This window comes from Eptesicus fuscus, chromosome 13 (genome assembly GCF_027574615.1).
Source record: "Eptesicus fuscus isolate TK198812 chromosome 13, DD_ASM_mEF_20220401, whole genome shotgun sequence".
In the NCBI taxonomy this organism is placed as follows: domain Eukaryota; kingdom Metazoa; phylum Chordata; class Mammalia; order Chiroptera; family Vespertilionidae; genus Eptesicus; species Eptesicus fuscus.
The window spans coordinates 78,553,776-78,578,463 of NC_072485.1; the positions used below are offsets into that span (position 1 = coordinate 78,553,776).

The window sequence follows — 24,688 nt, forward strand, 5'->3', positions numbered from 1 at the left end:
TACAGACCCTGGAAGGAACATTCCAGGGCCATTCAGGTGGATGCTCTACCCTGATCCCAGCAAGGCTGCTCTGGCTGAGAGCATGTCCACCCTGAACACAGTGGCCATGTTATCTGGACCACACTTGGGTGATGGTGGCCTGACTATCGTTATAAGGGGCAGCCCGGGAGGTACTTTAGGTCTGAAGAAGTGGGATTTCTAGTGCCATTTTGATGATTTATTGGACAAATTGTAACTGCCGTAGCTTATCAGGGCCACAGATTGGGCCAAGGACAGAGTGCTTGCTGCTGGTGGCCCTGCTGAAATCCAGGCCAGTGACACAGTTTTTATCAGGAGTGGAGTCTTTGGTTTTAGGTTTCCACTGTGCTTCTGATGAAAGCCACGACTTATTCCTTCAGTTGGGTGATGACTCCGTGTGCCCTAATGGCTCAGAGCTTGTGCTCTGGAGTGAGGCCCTGCTGGGTGACCTTGGTGTCACTTAATCCCATTGCGCCTGGTCTCTTTTCTGTAAAAGGGAGTGATAAGGAGGTTTGAGAGTTACCTGACTTGGTATTTGTAGTACACGCTCTGTAGCCCGGTGCCTGGTGAAGAGTGTCGCCTGCCAGCACGGCCTGGCATGCAGGTGGAGCGTGTTGAGTGTGGGATGTTGTAGGAGTAACGTGGCAGATCACTGGGACTGCACCGACGACATTGAGACCTTGCCCCTGACTCGCTCCAGGGGGCGTTGCAGGCACCTTCCTGATGGGCTGGGAGGGGAACACGGAGCTGATCCATCCAGGGTCTGGGGAGGAAATTGAAGCTGGAAGACAAGGAGACCCTGTCTGTGGACTCATGCTGAGAGGCGGGGAAGGAGTCCTAGACACTCATGGCGTCACTGGGCCTCATCCTGCCGGCAAGGCGCTGTTCACATGTCCCAAGTGAGAGCCAGCGCCATCTATGCCTGTCCCTAACGCATAGTCCGAGGCCGAGGAAAGGGATCTACCAGCTGGCCTTTGCAAAAATAGCAAACAGGCATCTGGGGCTGTCAGCTCTATCAGAGAGGGAGCCGGGGTGGGAATCTCGGGGTGATGCTGGTTGCTTTCCTCTCACTCATCTCCCCGTCCCTGAGGGCAGAAAAGCAGGCTTTTGCTCATGTGCATCTCCATCACCCAGCAAGCAGCGAGTAAGCAGAGGCTTGCTGCGTCTGGCAGCCTCTCCAGCAGGGAGATCCCGCCACGGCCAGGGGCTGTCCAGAGATGCTCCGCCAAGGCGGCAGAGCACGAGGGTTTCCCTAGGAGCCTGGTTTGGTGAACGAGGCCATCAGAGTTTTTAAGGAAGATTCTTAGCCAAACTGTCTCATATCCAACCTGCAGGTTTTCTCCCAGCCAAACCTGGGATTCTGGAAAGGCCTAAGGAAGCGCCAGGCAGCCGGACCCTCTGGTTTCACGTGCGGGAGGGAAGTGGGGTTTGCTGAGGGAAAGGCTGGGTGCTGGGTTAACCATGCTCTGGGAAGACTGGAGATGCTCTGGGAGGGAGGCAGTATTGTTATTCGTCTTAGTGTCTGAGGTTCCAAGCCTGGCGTGGCAGGGGGTGATTGTGGATGACTGAGCCGTGGACTGAGTTGCAGGGCTGTGTGGCTCTGAGCAGCAGTGTGATGACCTGTGCCCTCTTCAGCCACAAGAGCCCCTCATAACCAGCCGCTCCAGACCCTGCTCTGCCTGCTGGCTGATGTTTCTGTGCCTTTAATCTCAGTGCCAGCAAGAAGTCTACTGTCCCTCTCCTCCCTTGGTGTCCTGCCTGGGACCACCTGCTGCCTGCGTGCCCCAACCTCCCTGCCTGTCCTTCTGGCCCCAGAGCGGCAGGAGGCCGGAAGTTGCTCCACTGCAGGCCACCCCTTCCCCTGATTTCAGCCTTGGCTGCCGCCCAGACCTCCAACGATCTGGTGCCGAGAACTTTGTATTCTGGGGCCAGTGACTTCAGGCTGAGCAACTGGCTGCCTGCACGCTCCCTTGGCAGAAGCTGCGCTGGGCCCTGGTGCGGGGTGAGTGCTCTGGGCAGGGCACAGCCCGGTCTCCGGGTGCCTGAGTCAGGTGTGGGTCTCAGGTGGGCGCTGTCCATGAGCGCAGGCGCTGTGTGTGCAGGCCGCTGGTCCCAGGAGGCCCACTGAGTCTCCTGCTCTGGCGGGTGCTGGGTGGGCGGGGGGGGGGGGGGCGGTGAGAGCAATGCTGCGGGCAGGGGTCTAAGGGTGGGGGCGTGTGGCTGTGTTGGGGCAAGCGCTCAGCTGGGAAGAAAGGCCGGTGGGAGGATAGTGATCGCAGCTCTGGCAGCTCAGTGGTTCCCAGGGCGACCAGCCAAGGTTGGGGGTGGTGGTACCTGATTTTACAGATGAGATGAGGCCTCAGGTGCCCAGCTGGGGAAGGCAGAGCCCTGGGCACACCCAGGCGGGCTGACTCCAGCCTTGGGCTGGGCTGTCCTCTGTCCCACTTGCCCCACTGCCTGACTTCAGCCCCAGGGCCCTGACCTTTCCCTTTCTCTAACTCTGCACCCAACGCCTGGATTGCTCGGGTCATAAGTCCAGCCTGCCTTCTCCCTCGGCAGCAGCACAGGGTCCCATTTTGGTGTATTTCCTTGGGTTGGTGCTGACCCAGCCGAGGGGAGTAAATATTTCATAGGCTCTTGAGAGGTTTGCAAAGGCTTTCCAGGGAGCTGCTGCTCTGCTGTCCAGACAGCGCCTCTGGGCCCGCCTCTGGGAGGGCTCCCAGCACGGAATGGGTTGTTTCCAGCCCTGTTGCTAAGTTAATGGGCAAAAGTGGCCCCTCGCCGTTCTCTTTGGACTGGGGTGATTCTGGTGAGGCCGACCTGCTAATGCTTTATGCGCCCCTTGTATCTCCTGTTCTGCGGCTGTGTGGTTCTGAAGGAGCCCTTGGCCTCCTCTTGTCTTGGCCTGTGTGGTAGTTTGGGCTCTTTCCTCTCTGCCCTGTCCCTACAGATCCCGCCTGCAGGCCAACGCAGAGCAGGCACTTGGTGCCCGGGATGAGGGTGAGATTTGCACCCCATACCTGCTCATCGACTGCCAGGGCCTGCCTGCCCCCAGCTGCTGGGCCAGGAAAGAATCTCCCTCCCAGTGGGCAAGTTATCCCGGCAGAGCTCAGGATCAGGCCAGCTGCTAGTGGGCCTGTGAGGGGGCGATAACAGGGTGACATCTGCAGTTCTCGGGGACTTAAGTAAGGGGAGAAGGTCGATGTGCCCAGCCCTGAGCACCGATTGTGAGCAGGCACTGCTCCCACACTTACCTCCTCCATCAGTGTCTTTTCACTTCTTATTCTGAAATAATTTCAGACTTACAGAAAAGTTGCAAAAGCAGTACAAACAAATCTCTTCAACCCCTTACCCAAATCCCCCCAAAAGGAACATTTACCACATTTGTTTCATGATTCTGTTTCCCCTGAACCATTGGAGTGTACGTTGCAGACATGATGCTCCTAAACCTCTAAACACTGAAGTATCTTTTTCTAAGAATGAGGAGACTCTAACCGAACCACGGCACAGCAATCAGGAAATGGACATTGACACAGACCTTATTTAAAGTTTGTCAGGTGTCCAAGGTCCAATCCAGGATCACACATGTGTTTCCGTGTTATGTCTGTTTAGTCTCCTTGAACCTGGGAGTTCTTTAGTCTTTATCTCTCATGACCTTTGACATGTTTATTTGTGGAATGTCCCTTAGTCCGGGCTTGCCTCATGCTGGGTCCTTATTAGATTCAGACTGTGGTCTGGCAGGAACGCCCTGCAGGTCCTCCTTGGCCTCCTACAGGAGGCACACGATGTCCGTCTCATGCTGGTGACGTTCACCTCGATCCCTGGGCTACTGTGGTGTCCGCCAGGCCTGCCCACTCTGAAATGAAGTAAGCGCGCTGCCCCTCATTGTGGAAGGTGAGCTCGAGCCCAGCAAGACTGGCCTCCTGTCTGGGCAGCCGGGTGTGACCCAGGGCGCAGCTGCCCGTCCAGAGCTTGTCTCATCTCGGCAGCGGCCCTGTGCAGCCCTCGCCGCGCTCTGCCTCTTGGAGCTGACAGGTCCCCAGAGCACAGGCTTCCTCTGGGGCAGCCCTCCATCTCCTTGGTCGGCTCATCCTCCTCATCCAGACTCGGTGTTGGACCAGGGGGCCCACCCACCTCTCTCGTCTGTTCTCTCCTGGCCGATCTATCCAGGTCCATGGCCTCAAACACCGTCCATTTGCCAATCACATCCAGGTTTTCCGCCTGCTCTGACCTCTCCTGGGGCCTTCGTCCACCCCCAGGGGGCCTGGTTCTCGAGTCCCTGCTGCTACAGGGAAGGGCATTCCTACCCACCCAACATGGAGTCTCCCTTTCCCTCCGCTTCCCCAGTTCTGCCCACCCTCCATTGCTCCCACCCAGCCCAGAGGCAGTGTCTCTCTCCTCTTCCAGCCCTCGCTGCTCTAATCGGAGAGCTTCCCAGAGTGCAGCAGGCTACGCCCCTTCCTCCACCCCAGGGTGCTTGGAGGAAAATGACGGGAGGCCGAGAGCCCAGCCGAGGGCACCTTCAGCTCCACCCCCCCCCCCTTGGCCTCCCCCCAGCTCTGGGCCCTGGATCCGGAGCACATCCAGCTCATTCTTCCTTCGGGCCTGGGCCCACCACCGTTCCTTCGCTCTGGGCTTCCCCCCAGATCTGTGCGCGCCTCCTCCTGTTCCTCCCGCTTAGACGCCCTCGTGTGCGCCCCTCCTCCTGTTCCTCCCGCTTAGACGCCCTCGTGTGCGCCCCTCCTCCTGTTCCTCCCGCTTAGACGCCCTCGTGTGCGCCCCTCTTCCTGTTCCTCCCGCTTAGATGTCCTCGTGTGCGCCCCTCCTCGGAAAGACTCGCCTTCACGTCCAGCCCCAGTGAGCTCCCTAATCCCACCCCTCCCCAGGTGATTCCAAAACATTACCTTTGAGGCACCATCCTGATCTGAAAGGACCTGACTTCTGTCTTTCCTCCCCGCCTTTTCTCTGCTCCTGTCTCTGGTGTACCTGCTGGGAGAGCAGAGGCCTTCACTGTGTCCCGCCCTGGGCCTGGCACCGAGCCTGGCACCGAGCCGACGCTCAGCACCCATCCTGTCTCCCTGGTCTGACGGCTTCCCTCTTCTGCTTCACTTTCCGTTTATTTTCTTCTTTCCTTTCTATTTGGTCTTTGTTTCCCCTTCTCCATTTCATTGGCCATGATAAGACACTGAGGTTTTTGCAATATCTATTTTATTTATTAAATATGTTTGTATGTTCCCTACTTAGAACAAATGGTTGAGTCAAGCATTTTAAACTTGACTGAGAAATAAATCACATGGTTAGCTAGACACGGGCTGTGGGGGAGGGCAAAGGACTGAATGCCAGGCTGGCTGGGCAGCTGGCTGACTTTGAACACATCTTTTTAAACTTGTCTGGGCCTTGGTTTTCTTCATTTGTAAATCCAGGGGGTGGCTGACCTCTGAAGATGTTCTCATTCTGGGATACACATTGCCCTCAGTTGGTTTTTTAAAAATCCTTTTCATTGTGGTAAAATATATATAACGGAATTTGCCATATTAACCATTTGTAAGTGTACAGTTCGGTGGCATTAAGTCCGTTCACACTGTTGTGCAACTATCACCACCATCCATCTCCAGAGCTTTGTCATCGTCCCCAACATAAACTTTGTCCCCATGAAACCCTAACTGCCCACCCCTCCCGAGCCCCCATCACCAGCCCTCCCACTGACTGTGTATGAATTTGACACTGATGCTTCGAACGAGTGGATCATGCGGTTTGTCTCTGTGACTGGCCCGGCTTACTTGCCCTCGGCTGATTCCTTACTAATGTCAGAAACCCTCGGTGGAAGGAAGGCTCCGTTTAAAGAAATGTGCGCGTTAACTGCGCAGAGGCCGTGCTTCCTGCGGGAGCACAGTGGTGTGGGTTCCCTGGCCCATTGTCACCCTCACTGTCCAGCAGGTGGAGCCTTGCGGGAGGAACCACACAGGCCAGTGTGGGGGGAGGTTCTCAAATCTGGGCTGCTGCAGCCGCGAGAGCGCTGATCGCCAGTACGCACACACGCACGCGTGCACGCCTTGGTCACGCAGGGCCTCTGGCTGGCCTTGGAGCTACTTTAAGAGCTTGGTGTGCTGTAAACGCTCCAGTGAGTTAGGGGGAGTTTGGGCTCCATCGGGTTTGAATTTGCTCCCCTCCTTATGGCCAGTCAGCCCTCAGGGAATGAGGAGGGTGATGGCGCTGGCTTTCACCTGCGGCTGCGGTGGGCTGCGGTGGAACCTTCACTCTGCTTGGGGTCCTTCCACTGTGAGGCCGCTCTACTCTGGCTCTGACTTCCCTCCCCAGATGCTGAGGTTCAGAACCATGTGTGGGGGCCTGAAGCTCCTGGGCATCCGCCGAACCTCCACCGCCCCCGCTGCCTCCCCAAACGTCCGGCGCCTAGAGTACAAGCCCATCAAGAAAGTCATGGTGGCCAACAGAGGTGAGCACTGTGGGCCCAGGGAGAGGAGCCGCCTCCACCCAACTCCCCACCTCACGTGGCATCTGCTTCTCTTAGGACCCAGGAACCTAACTTCTCCTCCCGTGCCCCACCCCCAGGTGAGATTGCCATCCGTGTGTTCCGGGCCTGCACGGAGCTGGGCATCCGCACTGTGGCTGTGTACTCGGAGCAGGACACGGGCCAGATGCACCGGCAGAAAGCAGATGAAGCCTACCTCATCGGCCGTGGCCTCGCCCCGGTGCAGGCCTATCTGCACATCCCAGATATCATCAAGGTGGCCAAGGTGAGCCGGGCCGGCTGGGCCTCTTGAGGGCCAGGGCTGGGTCCTATGCCACCCCCACGCTGTGCCCCATCCCCAGGCTGTGCCCCATCCCCACACAGTGCCCCACCCCCACGCTGTGCCCCACCCCCACGCTGTGCCCCATCCCCACGCTGTGCCCCATCCCCACGCTGTGCCCCATCCCCACGCTGTGCCCCACCCCCACGCTGTGCCCCACCCCCACGCTGTGCCCCATCCCCACGCCAGCCAGCAGTTAAGAGTCTGGATGGGTGGGTGGGGGGATGGATGGATAAATGAATGGAGCAAGTGAGGTGGGGAGGCACAGGAGCCACAGGGTTTGGTCGGGGGGGCTGAGAAGGCACACCACTCTTCTGCCCCCAGGAAAACAACGTGGATGCGGTGCACCCTGGCTATGGGTTCCTGTCGGAGCGTGCGGACTTTGCCCAAGCTTGTCAGGATGCCGGGGTCCGGTTCATTGGACCGAGCCCGGAGGTGGTCCGAAAGATGGGAGATAAGGTGGAGGCCCGGGCCATCGCCATCGCCGCAGGTGATGTGGCGAGCAAGCCACGGGGCCCTGCAGCCGCCGGGGAGGGGACTGGCGGGTTTGCAGGGATCCCAGTTTGTGACAAAGCCCCACATGCCTGTTTCTCATCAGGTGTCCCCGTGGTCCCTGGCACTAACGCTCCTATCACTTCCCTGCACGAGGCCCAGGAGTTCTCCAACATCTACGGCTTCCCCATCATCTTCAAGGCCGCCTATGGGGGCGGGGGGCGTGGCATGAGGGTCGTGCACAGCTACGAGGTGAGCAGGAGCCCGGGCTGGGAGGCCGCCGCACAGCCTGCCGGCTCTGGGAGCGGGTCGGGGTCACGCAGAGGGGCCCGGTGTCTGCTCAGCCTCCACCCGCCCCCAGGAACTGGAGGAAAACTACACCCGGGCCTACTCAGAGGCTCTGGCTGCCTTCGGGAATGGGGCGCTGTTTGTGGAGAAGTTCATCGAGAAGCCACGCCACATCGAGGTGCAGATCCTGGGTGAGTGGGGTGTTCCCGGGCGCAGCACTGGCAGGAGCCAGCAGGCCTGGCCTTTGGGACGGGCAGGGGCTCTCCCTCAGGAAGACGCTCCCCCATGCAGGTCAGGGCCCACGGCCTTGGGCGGCCGGTTCTCCCTGGCTGCCCGGCACTGGGGCGGGCACTGATGGGCCTCCTAGATGTGTGAGATTGTCAGGCTGTAGGAGGTGTTTACCTTCCTCGACAGGGGACCAGTACGGGAACATTCTGCACCTGTACGAGCGAGACTGTTCCATCCAGCGGCGGCACCAGAAGGTGGTCGAGATCGCCCCTGCTGCCCACCTGGACCCTCAGCTTCGGACCCGGCTCACCAGCGACTCTGTCAAACTTGCTAAGCAGGTGCAGTGTGGGGGCTCCTGGGGACAGTTGCCCACGTAGAGGCGCACTCATGGCCAGTGGTCACTGGGGTCCAGTCGTGGATAGTCTGCTGGGGAGCAGGGAGGCCAGGGGGACAGTTCTGGGAGGGAGGGACTCTGTTGGAGGTCAGAGGCCAATGAGGAGTCCTTGGGGATCAGAGGGCAGGCCCAGAGACCAAGCCTGGAGTCCAGCAAGGAGGAGGAGGAGGGAGAGAGGAAGGTGACAACCATCTGCCCCCATGCGGGCCCTGGTCCGGCCTTCCTTCAGAGCCATGCTCCCTCGGGCCTCAGGCAGCTGGACCCAGAGCGGGGACGGCAGATGGTTGTCACCTTCCCCAAACCGAAAGCCAGGGTCAGCACCCGCAGTGAGGCTTTCGCCACAGCGACTGTGAGGCAGTGATTTAAGAGGAGAGGTTTGGGTTATTTCATAAGAGGGGTGTCTTTACCTTGACTTATTATTATTATTATTCTCAGGACAGATTTGAGGGAGCTTACTGAAGTCTAGTTTGTGGTTTGGGGAAGACAAGAGTGAAACTGGAATCAGGGCTGAATTTTGAGTTAGAGTCATCATTGGTTGATTTCCCTCAAATAGCATCTCTTTGGGTAGTGACCGGAGGTGATGACCGAGCGAAGACTGAGGGTCCAGGAGAGGCCAGGGTACGCATGGGTGGGGCCTGTGCCGAGAGCAGAGGAGGCTGCCGGGGAGAGGGCGCCCCGCCTGGGGCAAGGGGAGCTGTTGATGTCTCGCCCAGATAGTGTGAGTGCAGCCACCTGAGGCTGCTGGGGGCTCTCGGGGAGACGTCCAGGCTTCCATCCCCAGCGCAGGCTGGTGGGCTGCCGTCTGGTGGGGCAGGGTGCGCTGCAGTCTGTCTTTTTATGGAACCACATGGCAAGGGCTCTCATCACCACGCCCGCTTACGCACGTGCCGCCCACAGGTGGGCTACGAGAACGCGGGCACCGTGGAGTTCCTGGTGGACAAGCACGGCAAGCACTACTTCATCGAGGTCAATTCCCGCCTGCAGGTGGAGCACACGGTCACCGAGGAGATCACCGAGTGAGCGTGGGCCGGGTCAGGGGTCGGGGGTCAGGGGCCAGGGGCCAGGGCAGGGGTGTCCTCTGGGTTTCGTGTAAAATCCACTCCGGTGGCTCCTGGGAGCAGGTGGCAGGGAGCTCAGCTCACTCACTCTCCATGGGGTAGAGAGCAGTTGGGGATCTAGTCACTTTTTACAAAAATGATAATAAAAGCATTACGGGGTTATTGTATTAGTACAAAGCAGCAAAAGAAATGATTTAGAGCCCCCCCCCCCTCAGGACTGGATGCTGAGGAGGCTCCCAAGCTGTAAGACAACTACATGGGAGGAAAGTGTCGATCGTCCCCATATTTTAGATGAAGCTGAGGCTGAGAGGTTAAGAGAGTTGCCCCAGGTCACACAGCTGAGACTGGAAACCCAGGCTTCAGTCTGTTAGAAATAATTGGTTTTTTTCCATCTTTATTTCCTTTACTATGTAAGTAGTTTGATACAATGGCAATGTTTTGTATAGGATTTTTATTCTACTTTTTAAATTCAATATTTTTGAAGACATTTCCCCAGACCGTTGGACTTTCTGTATACTTTAGTGGCTGCATGCTATTCCATCATCTGTGTGAGTCATAACTTATTTGCACAGTCCTCTGTGACTGGTGAGGTGACTCCAGCTTTGTGGCTAAGGGTGTGTCAGTAAACCTTTGTGCCTAGATCTCTGCCTACCCCTCTGAAGAGGTCCAGGATTGGAGCCTTTATTGGTTACCTGAGCAAAGGTTAAGCAACATCTCGCCTAATTAGCTTTCTCGATTGCCTGTCCCAATTTGTTCGCCCACAAGCATTGAGTAATAGACATTAAAAAAAACTTGTCCACTTTATAAACATTTAAAATAATCTTTCATTATTTCAAGATACAGATTTTGAGCCATTTACGTGTTAAGGCTGGCTTGGAGCCAGGCCATCTCGCCATGGAACTTTCCTGACAGTTTCTCCTCCGAACCCTACCTCCACCTGAGGTTGAGGAAGCTGTGTGAGGTGGGGAGGGGGGCGCCTGCCTTTGCCCAGGGGGTGCACAGAGGCCCCCAGACTCCTTGTTCTCTTGAGATAAAGACTGAATGGAGACTGACGCTCCAGGCTCAGACTCTGGCCCCACACAACTTTCCCATCGTGCTGCCTGCTCTGCCAGAAGGGAAATCTTCGCTCGCTTGGCAGAGGGGGTTTGTGTCAGACAGACACGGGCTGAGTGCAGGTCCCCCCAGCTCACTAGCTGCATGGAGCTAGTTGAGCTGCAGTCTCTCTCCCCCTCGGGCTCCCCCGCTGATAACAATGATGGTGACGCTCAGAGCGTTGTTGTGGAGATAAAGCTGAGAAGCGCACACCATCCCACTGCACGCAGATGTGGGGACACAGGTGACCATCGTCACGCTGTGGGTGATTGAGCCGGAAACACAAAGCTGGGAGCGCCTGCCAGGGCCGTTCCCAGGCTGTCCTCACCGCAGCCTCCGTGACAGACGTAAACACAAGTTTTTAAGCAGCTGCTCCACGCGACTCCTCGCCGTCCTCAGCAGCGTAGCCGTCAGTGAGGCCGAGTTATCCCTGCGCTTGGAGGGCTCTGCTCTGCGGTCAGGGGCGGAGGGTGGCGTCCTGACCACAGCACCCACCTGTGGGGACCCTCCTGCAGCTGTGGTCCCATCTCAAGGAGCCCGCCTTCACAACCCCCTTCTCTCGCAACTGCCCCCCAGCACACCCACACAAAGGACTCCAAGAGCAGGGTGTCTGAGGCTTCAAATCCAGGCTTGACCAAGGGGGAGTTTGGGGGCAGCAGGAGGACCGAGAGACCCAGGGAGAAAGGGCAGTACACGGAGAGGGGGCGTTTGGGGGGCAAGAACAGGTGCATACAGAGAGTTCAGCTGCCCCTCCAGCTGCCCGTTCTCCTTTTCAGAATGGGCAGAGTAACGGGCACAGGGCAGGGTGGGGGCGGGGGCGGCGGGAGGAGCAGCTGCCCAGGCTGGTGAAGAGTCTGGAGCAGCTGGTGGGCTGCGTCTGTGTGTGGGCTGCCGCCTCGTCCAGCCCCTGCCTCATGCTCTCCTCTCGGTGCTGTGTCCCTTCCCTGCAGTGTGGACCTGGTCCACGCCCAGATCCACGTGACCGAGGGCCGGAGTCTGCCCGACCTGGGTCTACGGCAGGAGAATATCCGCATCAACGGCTGTGCCATTCAGTGCCGGGTCACCACCGAGGACCCCGCCCGCAGCTTCCAGCCAGATACCGGCCGCATCGAGGTAGCGTCCACATTCTGACGTTCCGACTGAGCTGCCGCGGGTCTCTGCCTGTATAAGGACTCTCGGGCCAGACTGCTTCCGAGGGGCACGAAGTGAGGGAGCACCCTCTCTCGGGCTGGTCTGAATCTGGCTGAGAGTACATGGGAGCCAGGCCTGGTCCAAGAGGCAGGGCGGAGCACCTGGGGAGGGGCTGCCATGCGCACAGGCTGGTAAGCCAGTGGGCGGATCATCAGAACAGGGAGCGGAGCAGCTGGTGGAGCCAAAGGCAGGGTCCCCAGAAAGGAGGCCCAGGTCCTGGCCTCTGTTCTAAGAGCCCAAAGACAGAACGGTGCTGCTGGCCACTGTCCTGCCTTCAGAGGGGTGTGGCTGGCAAGACAGCACTCGGGGTGCAGTGAAGGATTGGGGCCCTGAAGTCCCAGCAGAGGGGCCAAGCTGAGGAGGGGGACCATCGAGGATAAATGAGAGAGTTGGGGAAGTGGCGGGGGGCAGGGAGGAGGCCGAGAGGCAGGCTCACGGAGGGAGGTTGAGGAGGGCCCGGCAGGCACCCCGCATCTGGACCTGCACCTCCTCCAGGGATACTTCCTGCACCTTCTCTTTCTCCTCACATAGAAAGCCAGCTCTCACCCCTGCCCTCCTGGCCCCCCTTCCCTGGCTGAGGGCAGGGGCCCTCTGGCCTGCTCGGTGCCTGTCCCCTGTCCCCGCCCATGCTGGCTAAGAATACCTCTGGGTCCTGGTGCTGCTGTATGGCTCCCCATCTGGCCTTCGCCTCCTCGGCAGGCAGGAACTCAGACTCTGTTCTGGGTGCAGGGAGTAGGGCGAGGGCGAGTCTGAGATACTGGGCTTCTGACAGACATGGGGCAGGGCAGGGCAGGGCAGGGCAGGACAGGGCGCTGTCTGGGTTCTGAAAGTTGCATAGAGCTGGTAGGCTCGGGCCAGAGCGCTGGCCAGACTGCTCTGCCCTCGGCCAGGAAAGGGCAGCCCTGCCCTGGACGCTGCTTCCCTCCACCTCCCCTTCCCAGGCCTGGCTCCTCCGAGCCTGGTTTACCACAGAATATTTTTAGCTCTCAGTTCCTGCTCACAGCTGAGTGTTCACCTTTAAATATTTTATTAAGTTCCTTTTTATCAAACACAGGCCCCTGTCCCTTAGCAGTGGAAGCATGGTGCAGTGGGGCTCCCTCCCACGCCTCGTCTTCCTTACGTGTGCCTCAGTGTGCCCCCACCCCCATCATGGACTGCATGCGTGTGCTGCAGTTACTCCAGACCCCCCAAACCTCTGTCCCCCACCCTGTGGTCCCCTACCCATTAGGCTGTTTGGAGCCCCTATCTGTGTCCCGGGTCGGCCTCTCTGACCCAGTGCTCTCTCGCCTGCTTCCCTCTGTGGGTACCGGCAGAAATGCAGCAGAACTTCGCACGCCAGAGCTGGGGTCCCTCGTGCATCTTGTCCAGCTGGCGCCGGGGCTGCACCTTGACTCTGGCTTCTGACCAGTTCCTGACCCCACTCTTCTCCCCGCAGGTGTTCCGGAGCGGAGAGGGCATGGGCATCCGCCTGGATAATGCTTCCGCCTTCCAGGGAGCTGTCATCTCCCCCCACTACGACTCCCTGCTGGTCAAGGTCATCGCCCACGGCAAAGACCACCTCACAGCCGCCACCAAGATGAGCAGAGCCCTGGCTGAGTTCCGAGTCCGAGGCGTGAAGGTGAGAGGCCGCAGGCCCTGTCTGCCTCCGCTCGTTCCCTTCCGTCTCCGCCCTTCCTGTCACCACATGTGGACTCTCCTGGCTGCGCTCGGTCACTGCTGCTGCCGGGCCCCTCCGCGTCCCTGGGAGTTGGGAGTCGGCCTTGTTCTGTGGCCCCCACACGCCTCCTGCCCCTCCTGGGTGAGATCACCCAGCGTGTGTGTTAGTCACATTCTTCCTGGCCTCCCTTCTGGAAATCCTGATCCCACGTTTGGGTAGGGACCTCGGAGCCTGTGTTCTGAGCAGCGTTGGGTGCCTCAGGGACAGCCAAGAAGGGAGGCTGCAGCCGGAGGTGTGAGCACAGGGCAGGGCGGCCGGGGGGTGCCCTGAGGCGGCTCACTATGGGTGGCCAGGCAAGGGCCCGAAATGCCTGTTGGCCTCTTGGTCAGGATCCGTTCCCGGAGTCTGTAGCTAGAGATGAAGTCACAGGCATGTGCTGTCTGTCCTTGAGGTCAGACGCTGCCCCAGAGACGGCAGGACAAGGCTCTGCCCGAGCAGATCACATCGCCTAGTCTCACTGTTAGGGGCGTCCGCCAGACAGCTCCACTCACCCTCTTCTGGGGGCTCCCAAAGGATGGCCACTCATAGGGCACCCGCCCGGCCTGCTGCGCACGAGGGGAGCAAGGGTGCTGGGGTGCTGGCTGGGCCCTCTGCTTCGCGTCTCCTCAGCTGCTCCCAGCCCTACCTGTGGTCCAGGTGGAGTCGGCGTGTGGGCAGTGCTGTCCTCACAGCGCCTGCGTCACTTCTCTCACCTTTGGGAAAAGGCACGCGGGAGGGAAGGAGGGAGGGACTCTGTGCCTGGCGTCTCCTCAGCTGACAGGGAACAGGTTCTCCAGGTGCTAGGCGGCCCTTTTCCGTGAGGTGCCTCAGGGTTCCTGGCCAAGGGGCCGTTTCATGACATCAGGTGCCCACTTTCTCACCGAGGGAGCTTGGTTTTCCAGGCATGATGTCCTGGGGCTGCCTCTGGTTCCAGGTGGCCAGTGCACACCATGACCCCAGTGGGTGACCCCGCTACCCCACCCCTCTCCTGCCTGGGCCTGGAGGACCCAGGACCTGAGGGCCCTGGAGGTGGAGCAGGCAGACCAGGGCCGTGAGAGAAGGCGGAGGCCAGTGCAGGACACGGGTTTCTGGTTCCGGGGGCACCAGTGTCTACTGATGTGCTCTCAGACCTGGCCACTGGCTCCTGCCACGCCTCGAGCCTCCGCCAGCCCTGCACTTGCGGCCCTGCCTCCGCCGCCCTGGTCTCTGTCCAGGCCTGGCGGGGCTCACGCTCCCTTCTCTTCTCTGCTGAGAACCTTGTTTCGTTTACTTAAACCAGGGTCGCTCTGGGGATCCATCCAGGTATGTGTTCTGGGCTGGGAGGGCAGGCACGTGTGTCACCACTGCGCACACCCACAGCTGTGTGAGCTTGGCCTGCACACGTGTGTGCACACACCTTATTGTGCCAACTCTTACCAGGCTGCTCGTCAGAAACACCATGGGCCTCACACAAAAACGGACACGTACCCCCCAGGCACCACTGCAGGTCCTGGGGTGCCAGCCCGCCTTTCGTGGGGGAGCCCGGCACCTGCACCTTCTTGAAGCATCTGGGTGCGCCTGGCGCGGGTGGAGCAGCACAGACGCCCGCAGTATGTGTGTGCGGAGCCCTGTTCCTCCCACCGACGCCCAGGAGCAGCGATGGTTCGGATGGCCGGCAGGGCCTGTGCCTGGGGCCAGAGGAAGCAAAACCAGGCAGCCACGTGGACTGCAGCTCCTCAGCATGGGGGCTAGAGCAGGGCTTGGCCTGGCAGGCATGGGGGCACCCGTGTCCCCGAGGGAGGTGTGACGCAGTCTCTCCAGCCCGGCCCAGAACAAAGCCTGGGGTGTCAGGGGAGCAGCTGGGGGCTGGCTCAGGGCCTGGAGCACTGGCAGGAACCTTCCCGAGGGCTGTGGGCAGTGAGGTTCCAACCCCGTCCCGGTCCCTTTGGGATGACGCGCTGCAAACCCCTGGGCGATGGAGAGTAAGACCGTCACAGCCGCAGGGACTTCCTTACTGAGCTGGTAGCGATGTTGCGAGCCCAAGTCCCTCTGCCCTGAAGGGCTGTGCCATCTCCCACCTGCTCCTGTGGCCACTCTGTGCCCTGTAACATCCCTGCCACCATGAGGACGTCACATCCTGTCCACAGCCTGCCAGGAAGGGTGTGCTGTTCTTAAAGCTGCAGGTGCAGCAGAGGCTCAGGCGTCCAGTCCGCAGGGCGCCAGGGGCCGCACCTGGGCTCACCCGAGTTAGAGCCACTAGCCCGGAACACGGCCTCAGGGGAAGAGGAGGCTGAGGGCACCGAGATCGACGTGGGCCCAGCCCTGCCCTGTCTCTGTGCCTCCACTGGCCCACGTGTCCCCTCTCCCTCTCTCAGGATGACACTAGAGACTAGCACTGAGGTGTCCCCAACAATTTTATTATAAAGAAAAACAAGACTCCCACTTGGTGGCTGCAGCCCCTGCCTCGGTGGCTGTGAGCACCTGTCAGAGGGGCCTGTCCCCTTATGCCTGTCAGTGGGCCAGAACCAGGGAAAGGGCCCCCTGTCCTGCCAAGCACAAAGGGGCCTGAGGTACCGAGGGTAAAAGTGGGAGGAATTCCCAGGCAGTGCTGACCCACCCAGGCCAGGTGGCTGCCTGCCCCCCACCCTCCACCCCGGGCTGACTCCCTTCCCATCACACCACGCTCTCTTCCAGCCGTTCTGCACTGCCCCCCAGCCCCTGGCACCCTGCCCCCAGCAGTCCCCCGTGCACAGAGTGGCTCCGTCGGGCCCAGGCCCCACCTAGGCGCCTGGCATAACCATAGCACCCGCCCGTGTCTCCCAGGTCCAGGGAGCAGCTGCGCTGGGGGCGAGGCGGGGGGCTCCGCGGCGGGTGGGTCTTGGGTGTGGGGCTGGGGCCTCCATTGGTCTGGGATTGGACGTGGCTGAGCTTCAGGGGGAGGCGGCCATTCCCAGCCCCCCGGCCCCGAACCAGCAAGGCCACAGTGAAGACCAGTAAGGCAGCCACGAGGACACCCCCCACGGCCACAGTCAGGGTCCCGCCCAGCATGTGGGCCTGTGGGGCGTGGCACAGGGGCATGGCCGGCAGCGTTGAGAAGTGGGCACAGCCCAGCAGCTTGGTGGACGTGAGGTCAGAAGGCCCAGCGGCAGGTGAGAGGGCCAGCAGGCAGAGGTCATAGTCGGCACCAGGGACCAGGTGCTTCAGCAGGAAGTGGTGGCTGGAGGCTGGGACGATCCTGCAGGCAAGGTCTGGAGGTCAGAGCCAGGGCCTTGGGGTCCAGGTCCCAGCCCCACCCCACATGGCCTTGAAGCCCCCTTCACAGCCCATCCCCCACCACCCTGGGTTCCCAGGTCCCAGCTCTGAACACCCTCTTCTCCTGGGACCACAAAGGCCTTGTGTGTTCACTCAAGAAGATGGAGAAACCAAGACAGGCATGCGTGTGTATGCGTGTGTATGTGTGTGTGCGGCACTGGAGACAGTGCAGGGGGACAGATAGGCGTGTGCCCTGACACACAGGCCCAGCACAAGCTAAGGACGGGCGGAGAATCACATCACCAGAGAGAAGTAATGTGTGTGGGGCTGGCCACATGCTTAATCACACTCCAGCCTGGAGGCCTCCTGTGGCTCAGCCACATGGGAGAGACCAGGGGGCACTGCCCACCTCCTCCCAGCATTTCCTACCTCATGTTCCTGGTCCCTGACCTCCCCTCCCCCAGCTCAAGATCCCCAGGCAGCTCCGAGCTGAGGAGGGGTGTGTGGAAGCCCCAAGGACAGAGAGGGAGCCAAGAGGGGCCCAGCCCTGGAGGAGTGGGGCCGAGGCGCTGCAAAGCGCATCCTCACCGGTAGATGAGGGTCTCGTCCTCGCTGCTGTTGTACTGGATTTGGAACATCCACACGGGGTCTGCTGGCCGCCCCGGCCCCCAGCTCACCAACCCGGAGGTGGCCGTCACCTCTGTCACCTGCACAGTTGGCTCAGTCTCTAGTGCCCCCTCGCCCTCGGCAGCAGTGCGGGCCGAGGCAGCAATGTCCGAGGGCCCGGGGCGGCCCCCCTCCGCACTGCCATTCCCACCGTGAGGCAAGGCCAGCACCCGTAGCTCTACGTGGGCTGTGGCTTCACCCGCAGGGTTGGTAGCAATGCAGGTGTAGTCCCCTGCGTCCCCAGAGCCTGTCACCCCAATCTCCAGGGTCCCATTGGGGAAAGCCCGGGCTCGGGAGGAGTTGCCGACCAGCCGGTCATCGGGGCCAACCCAGTGCATGGTGGGCGCGGGGTCTCCGAGGGCCCGGCACCGCAGCGTGGCCCGCTGGCCCTCCAGCACCCAGAGGCGCTGTGTGTGGCGGGCGATGAGGGGCGGCTCGCAGGAGAACTCGCCCTCGGGCACGGCCCAGAAGTAGCGGCCCGCCAGGCCGGGCGGGGAGGCACACGTCTCCAGGTCGTCGGGCCGGGCCAGCCGCCGCAGCCACAGCAGCTCACAGTTGCAGTGCAGGGGGTTCCCACTGAAGCTCAGCACCAGGGGGGCAGGCGAGGCCTCGGAGTCGCGCCCCCGGGAGAAGAGTGGGTCAGGTGCCAGTGTGGCCAGGCGGTTGGAGGTGAGGTCGAGGCGGGAGAGCTGGCTGAGTTGGGCAAAGGCGCCCGGAGGCAGCACGTCGATGACGTTGTGGTCCAGGTTGAGGGTGTGCAGGGCAGGCATGGCACCGATGCCAGCCCAGGGCACCTGCCGCAGGTTGTTGTAGGACAGGTCCAGGTCCTCCAGGCTGTCCAGGAAGTCATCGAAGGCCCCTGGTGCGATGCGGCCCAGCTGATTGCCACTCAGGATAAGGTGCTGCAGGTTGACGGGGCCCCGCAGGCTGCCAGTGCCCAGCTCCACCAGCCTGTTGCCATCCAGGTGCAGGGAGCGCAAGCTCTCCAGGTCCCCAAAGGCGCGGGCCCCGATGCGGGTGATGGCATTGCGGGACAGCGTCAGGTCCACCAGCCCGGTCATGTTGCGGAAGTCTGGTGGCCCCAAGGCCTGGATGAAGTTATCAGCCAGCCGCAGCTCCACTGTCCGCCGGTCCACATTGGGCGGCACGAACAGCAGGCCTCGGTGGGCACAAAGGGTGCTGAGCGACTCGGACAGGTTCTGGCAGACGCAGGGCAGTGGGCAGGCGGCCGCTCCACTGGCCAGCAGCAGCAGCAGGAGCGGTGGGGCCATGGTGAGTGCCCTGTAGGGAAGGGCCAAGGCCCAGGCACAGGTGGGGCTGGTGCAGGTGCCTAGGGCCCAGTCCCAGGAGCCAGCTTCCAGAGCCTGGCCTGGGAGTGGGGGGGGAGGGGTAGGAGGGGGAGTCAGTCAAAGGCCCAAGGGGCCCCTCAGGGATGAGGGAAGGCTGGAGCCTGCAGGCCAGCCTCCTAGAGGATAGGCCTCATCTCCCAAGCAGTTAAGGGGAGCACAGGCTCTGGGACAAGGTGAGGCCTGAGGCAGGAAGCAGAGGTGGGCATGAGAGCAGGGAGGAACCCTGAACTTCCTTTCCCTGGCGTCCCCGGAATTGTCAGCACCCCCACCACCCCGCCATCTCCTCCCCCACCAGGGAGGCCACCCCCAAAACCCCTCCCAGGTGCACTTCCCTCCCAAGCTAGCCCCCACGCTGTGTCCCGAGGAGGGGGTGCTCACCTGGTATCTGTAGTTCAGGGGGCACGGGCCGGCCTCCCTGCAGGTCCGGCCGGCCCCCGACTCCAGGCAGCTCTCCCGCGGGGGTAAGGCCTGGGGCTGACCAGCCGCCCACCAAGCGCCCTCCGGCCCATGGCGCTCGGGCCCGGCCCGGCTCAATCGGTTCCGGCACCTTTTCCCCGGCTATGCTCGTGGCGGTGGCGACCAGCAGGCGAGTGCGCGCTAGCGAGCACGCGCGCGCCGCGGACACGCACGTGGAGGGCGGACAGGGAGGGGTGCGCAGGGATCCACCCTGGGCCGGCTCCCGAGGTCACGGGGACACGCGCCCACGGGTGGCTCCAGGTCACACCCGAGGCCCAGGCCGGCTCCGGCCTTCCGCACAGCTCTCTGGTCCTGCCGCAGCGCACTCACCCTGGCACAGGCACGCGCGCCCCCGGACACCCTGGCGCCCCGGCATCCTGCACTGCACGGGCGCCCGCTGCTGCTGCTGCTGCTGCTGCTGCTGCGCAAACCGTCACTCTGCAGCCAGCCAGACAAAGCGCCAGCTCGTGGGCCCCTTCACCATCTCCCAGAGACAGAGATGGGAGTCTTTGTTACATGTCGCTGGGCACCGTCCCCAACACACCCACACATGCCCACACATCCACGTCCCCGCACCCACAGGCAGGGCCGGGAGCAAACCCGCGCTGTTACTGGGACCCTCACATTCACAGATACATGCTGAAGGTCATAGCCGTTCTGCATCACCAAGTCACGTGGAGGGTCCCCAACACGCCCAGGGCCCTGGAGGGGGGGGGGGGCTGGGACGACGCCCCCGCCAGGGCTGCTTCTCGGGGTGGGGCCGAGAGGGCTTGGTCTCCGAGCTGGCGCCGCGCCCCGTTGCCTGCCCTTCCCTCCCTCCCTCCCTCTTCCCAGGCTCCCCGCCTGCCCAGCGAGCTAGAGAGCCAACCGGTCTCCGCCTCTGGTCCGATTGGTCGGCGTGGCTTGGTTTCCCAGCAGGCAGGCGGAGGCACGCCGTTTGAAGCTGTGCGTCTGTGATCCCGGCTGGGCCCACAGCCCCTCCTTCCCCTTTGAGCCCCTGCCGGGCCATTTCCCTAGAACGACCTCTCAGTGCCCTAGGAATCAGGTCTGGCAGGAAGGGAAGGGGCTCGGGGACCCGGTTGCCTGAGGACTAGGAGATACCAGGGAAGGGGTGACTTCCCTATTTCCTAACTGGGTGGACCATTACAAAGGACCAGGGTGCTGGACCTGATTCGGGTCCCTCCACGCTTCCGCCCAAGCTTAGCTGTCAAAGGCTGGAAGCTGGGGTCTCCCCATCCCCCACAGGAGCCCCTTTCTAGGCTAAGCAAAGTTAGTCCCAGGGAGAGTGAACTGTATGGGGCTCAGTGACAGCCCTGAAGACTCCATCCTGCAGGAGCGAAAGAAGCCCCCATTGGCGACTAGGGAGGAGGAGGAGGGCAAGATGTCTTGGAAACCCAGGAGAGAATGTCCAAGTAGAGCCATTAGCAGAGAAGGGTGGGACAGTGCCCACGGGACTTACCCACAAAGAGGGACCTTAATGTGCATGTCACTGGGAGGTGGGTGTGTGTTGAAGGGAGGACCCTCTTTCAAGAAGCCTGACTGGGAGGGCAGGAGGGTGCTTCATGCCACCCTGCTGTGGGAGGTGCTTGTTTTCCTGAGGGGCGAGGTGATGGGTGTCGGCACTTGCTCTGGGGTGAGGAAGTGGGCTCAGCCCCCTGCAGCTTAGGGGACCTTGCCAGAAGGTGGGTGGGGGAAATGCCACTCCACAGGGAGCATGGTATCCTGGGGAACTGGGAAGCTGGCCTTGGTGGCCCCTTCAGCTTCTTTCCCTGCCCATGCCAAATGGTGACACCCTCCCACCCACCTCTGTCCTGCAGACCAACATCCCCTTCCTGCAGAATGTGCTCAACAACCAGCAGTTCCTGGGAGGCACCGTGGACACCCAGTTCATTGACGAGAACCCGGAGCTATTCCAGCTGCGGCCTGCACAGAACCGGGCCCAGAAGCTGCTGTACTACCTCGGTCCGGCCCCAAGACTGCCCTGCTCTCCTCTCCCCGATGCCTTGCTCCTGGCCTCCTGCCCAGAGAGCTTCCTAGCACCCCTGCCCTCAATCTGGTCCTTCTCCTTTCCTTTGCCTTCCTGCCCAACCTCCTTGCTCATGATCTTATAGACACCCCCCTCCCCTTTTCTATCTGCATGATCCTCAGTACGTCCTCACTGCCTGGACCCAGGAGGGCCTGGCTTTGGAGAGGACAGGGGCCAGCTGGAGGACTGGGGATCCTGGAGGAATCTCTTCACCCCAATCCCACCTACTCTCACTCCTGCCCTCAACTCACTGCCCAACCTGCCCTGACCCATTGCCCACTCTCTCTACAGGACATGTCATGGTGAATGGCCCGACCACCCCAATCCCTGTTAAGGCCGACCCCAGCTCCACGGACCCCATTGTCCCTGTGGTGCCCATAGGTGAGATCAATTCTGCCAGTTCATGGGGAGACAGAGGATGCCACCTGCAGGATGGGTACTAATGCCTGGTCTGCCCTAGGCCCGCCCCCGGCTGGTTTCAGAGATATCCTGCTGCGAGAGGGGCCTGAGGGCTTTGCTCGAGCTGTGCGGAACCACCAGGGGTTGCTGCTGATGGACACAACCTTCAGGGATGCCCACCAGTCACTGCTGGCCACTCGTGTGCGAACCCATGACCTCAAAAAGATTTCCCCCTATGTTGCCCACAACTTCAGCAAGCTCTTCAGCATAGAGAACTGGGGAGGTAGGCTGGAATATGGTACAGAACCTGACAGGAATGGGGCACCCACAGTGTGGCCAGGCCATTGGAGACCCTCAAGAGAAGCTAGAAACATTAACATTGAGGGAACCAGTGAGAACTGAACAAGGCACAGTGTATGTTTGTTCAGCAAACAGTGACTGGTGCCCACTCCCGCCAGGCCTGAGATCAGAGCGGTGAGGACATGTTAATTATAGCAGAGAACTGGGTAGGGACTGTCAAAGGAAGGACACAGAGCCTCAACTATCCTGAGATCACTGAAGGGAAAAGTCTGTGAAGGTCCTGGTGGGAACAGGAGGGACCCTGAGGTAGGGGCTGGCATTGGGGCCAGAGCATCAGAGCTGCAAGGTGTGGTGGGGTCCCCAGGACATGGGCTGACCCTGGGCTCTTGGTCCCTGTGTAGGAGCCACGTTTGATGTCGCAATGCGCTTCCTATACGAGTGCCCTTGGCGGCGTCTGCAGGAGCTCCGGGAGCTTATCCCCAACATCCCATTCCAGATGCTGCTGCGGGGGGCCAATGCCGTGGGCTATACCAACTATCCTGACAACGTGGTCTTCAAGTGAGCCTGGGGTTGGGTGGGTAGACACTGCATGACATGGCCCAGCACGTGCCAGGCCACACTGCCACGGCCTGCACTCCTCACAGCAGACTCAAAACCAAGATTCCCAGTAGCTGCACCCAGTAAGGCCTGCTATTTGGAAATGTGTGACATGTAGAATTACAGCCGGAGACCTGGACTGGCTTCTAGATCATGGCACAGTGGAGATCCCAAGCCGGCAGGTGACTTGTCCCAGGCCATGTGGTGTAGAGCTGGGGCTGCTCAGTGCTTTCTCCCTTAGCCTGCCACTCCTTTGCAGAGAATCCCCAGCTAATCCCTTGGACCTGGGCACTAGTGTAGAACACCTTTGCTCTGTGCCAGATGCCTCTGGGGCAACCCTGCCCAGACCAAGCTGCCCTGGAGGCCTTGTCCACAGTGTGGTGCCCACCCCTGCTCTGTGGGGACCATGCCCTCTGCCAGGCCTCATTCCCCAGGGCCCATACTGGGCCAGGAACCAGAGAAAGATGTGAGGGGGCGAGGGAAAACAGGATGTGGCTAACCCCTGGACTCTTCTACGCACTCAGGTTCTGTGAGGTGGCCAAGGAGAATGGCATGGATGTCTTCCGGGTCTTTGACTCCCTCAACTACCTGCCCAATCTGTTGCTGGGCATGGAGGCAGTGGGCAGTGCCGGTGGTGTGGTAGAAGCTGCCATCTCTTACACTGGTGACGTGGCCGACCCCAGCCGCACCAAATACTCGCTGCAGTATTACATGGATTTGGCTGAAGAGCTGGTGCGAGCTGGCACCCACATACTGTGCATTAAGGTGCCTGGGCCCAGCCCACCTACAGCAGTCTCCCCACTTTCCCATCTCCCTTACCTCCTTACTCTGTTTCCCAACTCCCCCACCATGCACGCATCGTGCCCACTTCTCACCATCATTTTCTCCTCTTCCCCAGGACATGGCAGGGCTGCTGAAGCCAGCGGCCTGCACCATGCTGGTCGGCTCTCTCCGCGACCGCTTCCCTGACCTCCCGCTGCATATCCACACCCACGACACGTCAGGGGCAGGTGTGGCAGCCATGCTGGCCTGCGCCCAGGCTGGGGCTGACGTGGTGGACGTGGCATCTGATTCCATGTCAGGGATGACTTCACAGCCCAGTATGGGGGCTCTGGTGGCCTGTACCCGAGGGACTCCCCTGGACACAGGTAGGAACAGCAGCAGCCCATGGCCATTCCCCTCTCAAAGCCATAGCCTCCACCAGTCCCAGTAGTCTGACCTATCCTAGACTCCAAATGCTCTTGCCTGGCCTTGCTGTCCATCACTCCATTCTGAGTGGGACCTGAGCTGGTCCTGGGGTCCTGGGAGGAGCACCTGGGAGCTTAGCACATTTCCAACCCCTCCCCTGCCTCTGGCTCCCTGCAGGGGTACCCCTGGAGCGCGTGTTTGACTACAGTGAGTACTGGGAGGGGGCCCGGGGACTGTATGCGGCCTTTGACTGCACGGCTACCATGAAGTCTGGCAACTCGGATGTGTATGAGAATGAGATTCCAGGGGGTCAGTACACCAACCTGCACTTCCAGGCACACAGCATGGGGCTCGGCTCCAAGTTCAAGGAAGTCAAGAAGGCCTACGTGGAGGCCAACCAGATGCTAGGTGACCTCATCAAGGTAAGCCAGGCCATGTCCTTACCTGTGCTTCTGGGCTTCCATAAGGTGCCTGGCACTCTGATCCAAGGGCCTATCTCCTCAGGTGACACCCTCCTCCAAAATCGTGGGGGATCTGGCGCAGTTCATGGTGCAGAATGGGTTAAGCCGGGCAGAGGCTGAGGCCCAAGCAGAAGAGCTGTCCTTCCCCCGCTCTGTGGTGGAGTTCCTGCAGGGCTACATCGGCATCCCCCATGGGGGATTCCCTGAGCCCCTTCGTTCCAAGGTAGGGAAGGCCCAGCACAATGTGAGGCGGGATTGGGTACGAGAATTGGGTCTGATCCTCTGCTGTGCTCCCCAGGTGTTAAAGGACCTGCCAAGGGTGGAGGGGCGGCCTGGAGCCTCCCTCCCTCCCCTGGATCTACAGGCACTGGAGAAGGAACTGATAGAGCGGCATGGGGAGGAGGTGACCCCAGAGGACGTGCTCTCAGCGGCCATGTACCCTGATGTCTTCACTAACTTCAAGGACTTCACTTCCACCTTTGGGCCTGTGGATAGCCTCAATACCCGCCTCTTCCTGCAGGGTCCCAAAATTGCAGAGGAGTTTGAGGTCAGTGGCTCTGGCATCTTTGTACACTTCAGACTAGGAGCCCTGCCCCCACCCCGCTGCCCCCCAGCAGGACCCCAGCACATCTAGAGTGCCAGACTGGCCTGGCTATCACTGAGCCTTGAGTGCTATGGGGACACAAAGTACCCTTAGGAGACCAGGGAGCTAGGCCTTTGTTAGTAAGGAGCTGAGACTCAAGGTGGGG

The 24,688-nt window shown here is 60.8% G+C and overlaps 2 protein-coding genes across 4 annotated transcripts in view; one reads left to right on the forward strand and one right to left on the reverse strand.

The window, feature by feature from the left end:
- PC (pyruvate carboxylase) overlaps positions 1–24,688 on the forward strand; it is a 66,949-nt gene that overhangs the window by 41,361 nt on the left and 900 nt on the right. For both annotated transcript variants that reach the window (XM_028153803.2, XM_054724855.1), the window contains exons 3-20: positions 6,337–6,472; positions 6,589–6,773; positions 7,152–7,317; positions 7,426–7,571; positions 7,681–7,798; positions 8,022–8,173; positions 9,127–9,245; positions 11,330–11,492; positions 13,006–13,188; positions 20,786–20,930; positions 21,286–21,375; positions 21,455–21,676; positions 22,095–22,251; positions 22,815–23,055; positions 23,189–23,438; positions 23,656–23,900; positions 23,983–24,162; positions 24,238–24,486. In XM_028153803.2, the coding sequence (XP_028009604.1) occupies positions 6,337–6,472; positions 6,589–6,773; positions 7,152–7,317; positions 7,426–7,571; positions 7,681–7,798; positions 8,022–8,173; positions 9,127–9,245; positions 11,330–11,492; positions 13,006–13,188; positions 20,786–20,930; positions 21,286–21,375; positions 21,455–21,676; positions 22,095–22,251; positions 22,815–23,055; positions 23,189–23,438; positions 23,656–23,900; positions 23,983–24,162; positions 24,238–24,486 (3,147 nt within the window). The remainder of the gene's footprint in view (positions 1–6,336; positions 6,473–6,588; positions 6,774–7,151; positions 7,318–7,425; positions 7,572–7,680; positions 7,799–8,021; positions 8,174–9,126; positions 9,246–11,329; positions 11,493–13,005; positions 13,189–20,785; positions 20,931–21,285; positions 21,376–21,454; positions 21,677–22,094; positions 22,252–22,814; positions 23,056–23,188; positions 23,439–23,655; positions 23,901–23,982; positions 24,163–24,237; positions 24,487–24,688) is intronic.
- LRFN4 (leucine rich repeat and fibronectin type III domain containing 4) lies at positions 15,648–18,920 on the reverse strand. Of its 2 annotated transcripts, none has more exons than XM_028153806.2 (3): positions 18,891–18,920; positions 17,086–18,444; positions 15,648–16,480 (listed from the first exon to the last, which is right to left on the reverse strand). In XM_028153806.2, exons 2-3 carry the CDS (start codon positions 18,432–18,434, stop codon positions 15,919–15,921), a joined length of 1,911 nt encoding a protein of 636 aa, XP_028009607.1. In that variant the 5' UTR covers positions 18,435–18,444; positions 18,891–18,920; the 3' UTR covers positions 15,648–15,918. The 2 variants fall into 2 exon arrangements, with proteins under 2 accessions (XP_028009607.1, XP_008145105.1); XM_008146883.3 differs by having other exon boundaries at positions 17,086–18,532; positions 18,891–18,909.

Excerpts from the sequence above, each read along its gene's own strand:
- LRFN4 (XM_028153806.2), bottom strand. The coding sequence starts at position 18,434 with ATGGCCCCACCGCTCCTGCTGCTGCTGCTGGCCAGTGGAGCGGCCGCC. Across the intron at positions 16,481-17,085 it reads GACGAGACCCTCATCTACCG|GATCGTCCCAGCCTCCAGCC; the intron begins GTGAGGATGCGC and ends CCTTGCCTGCAG.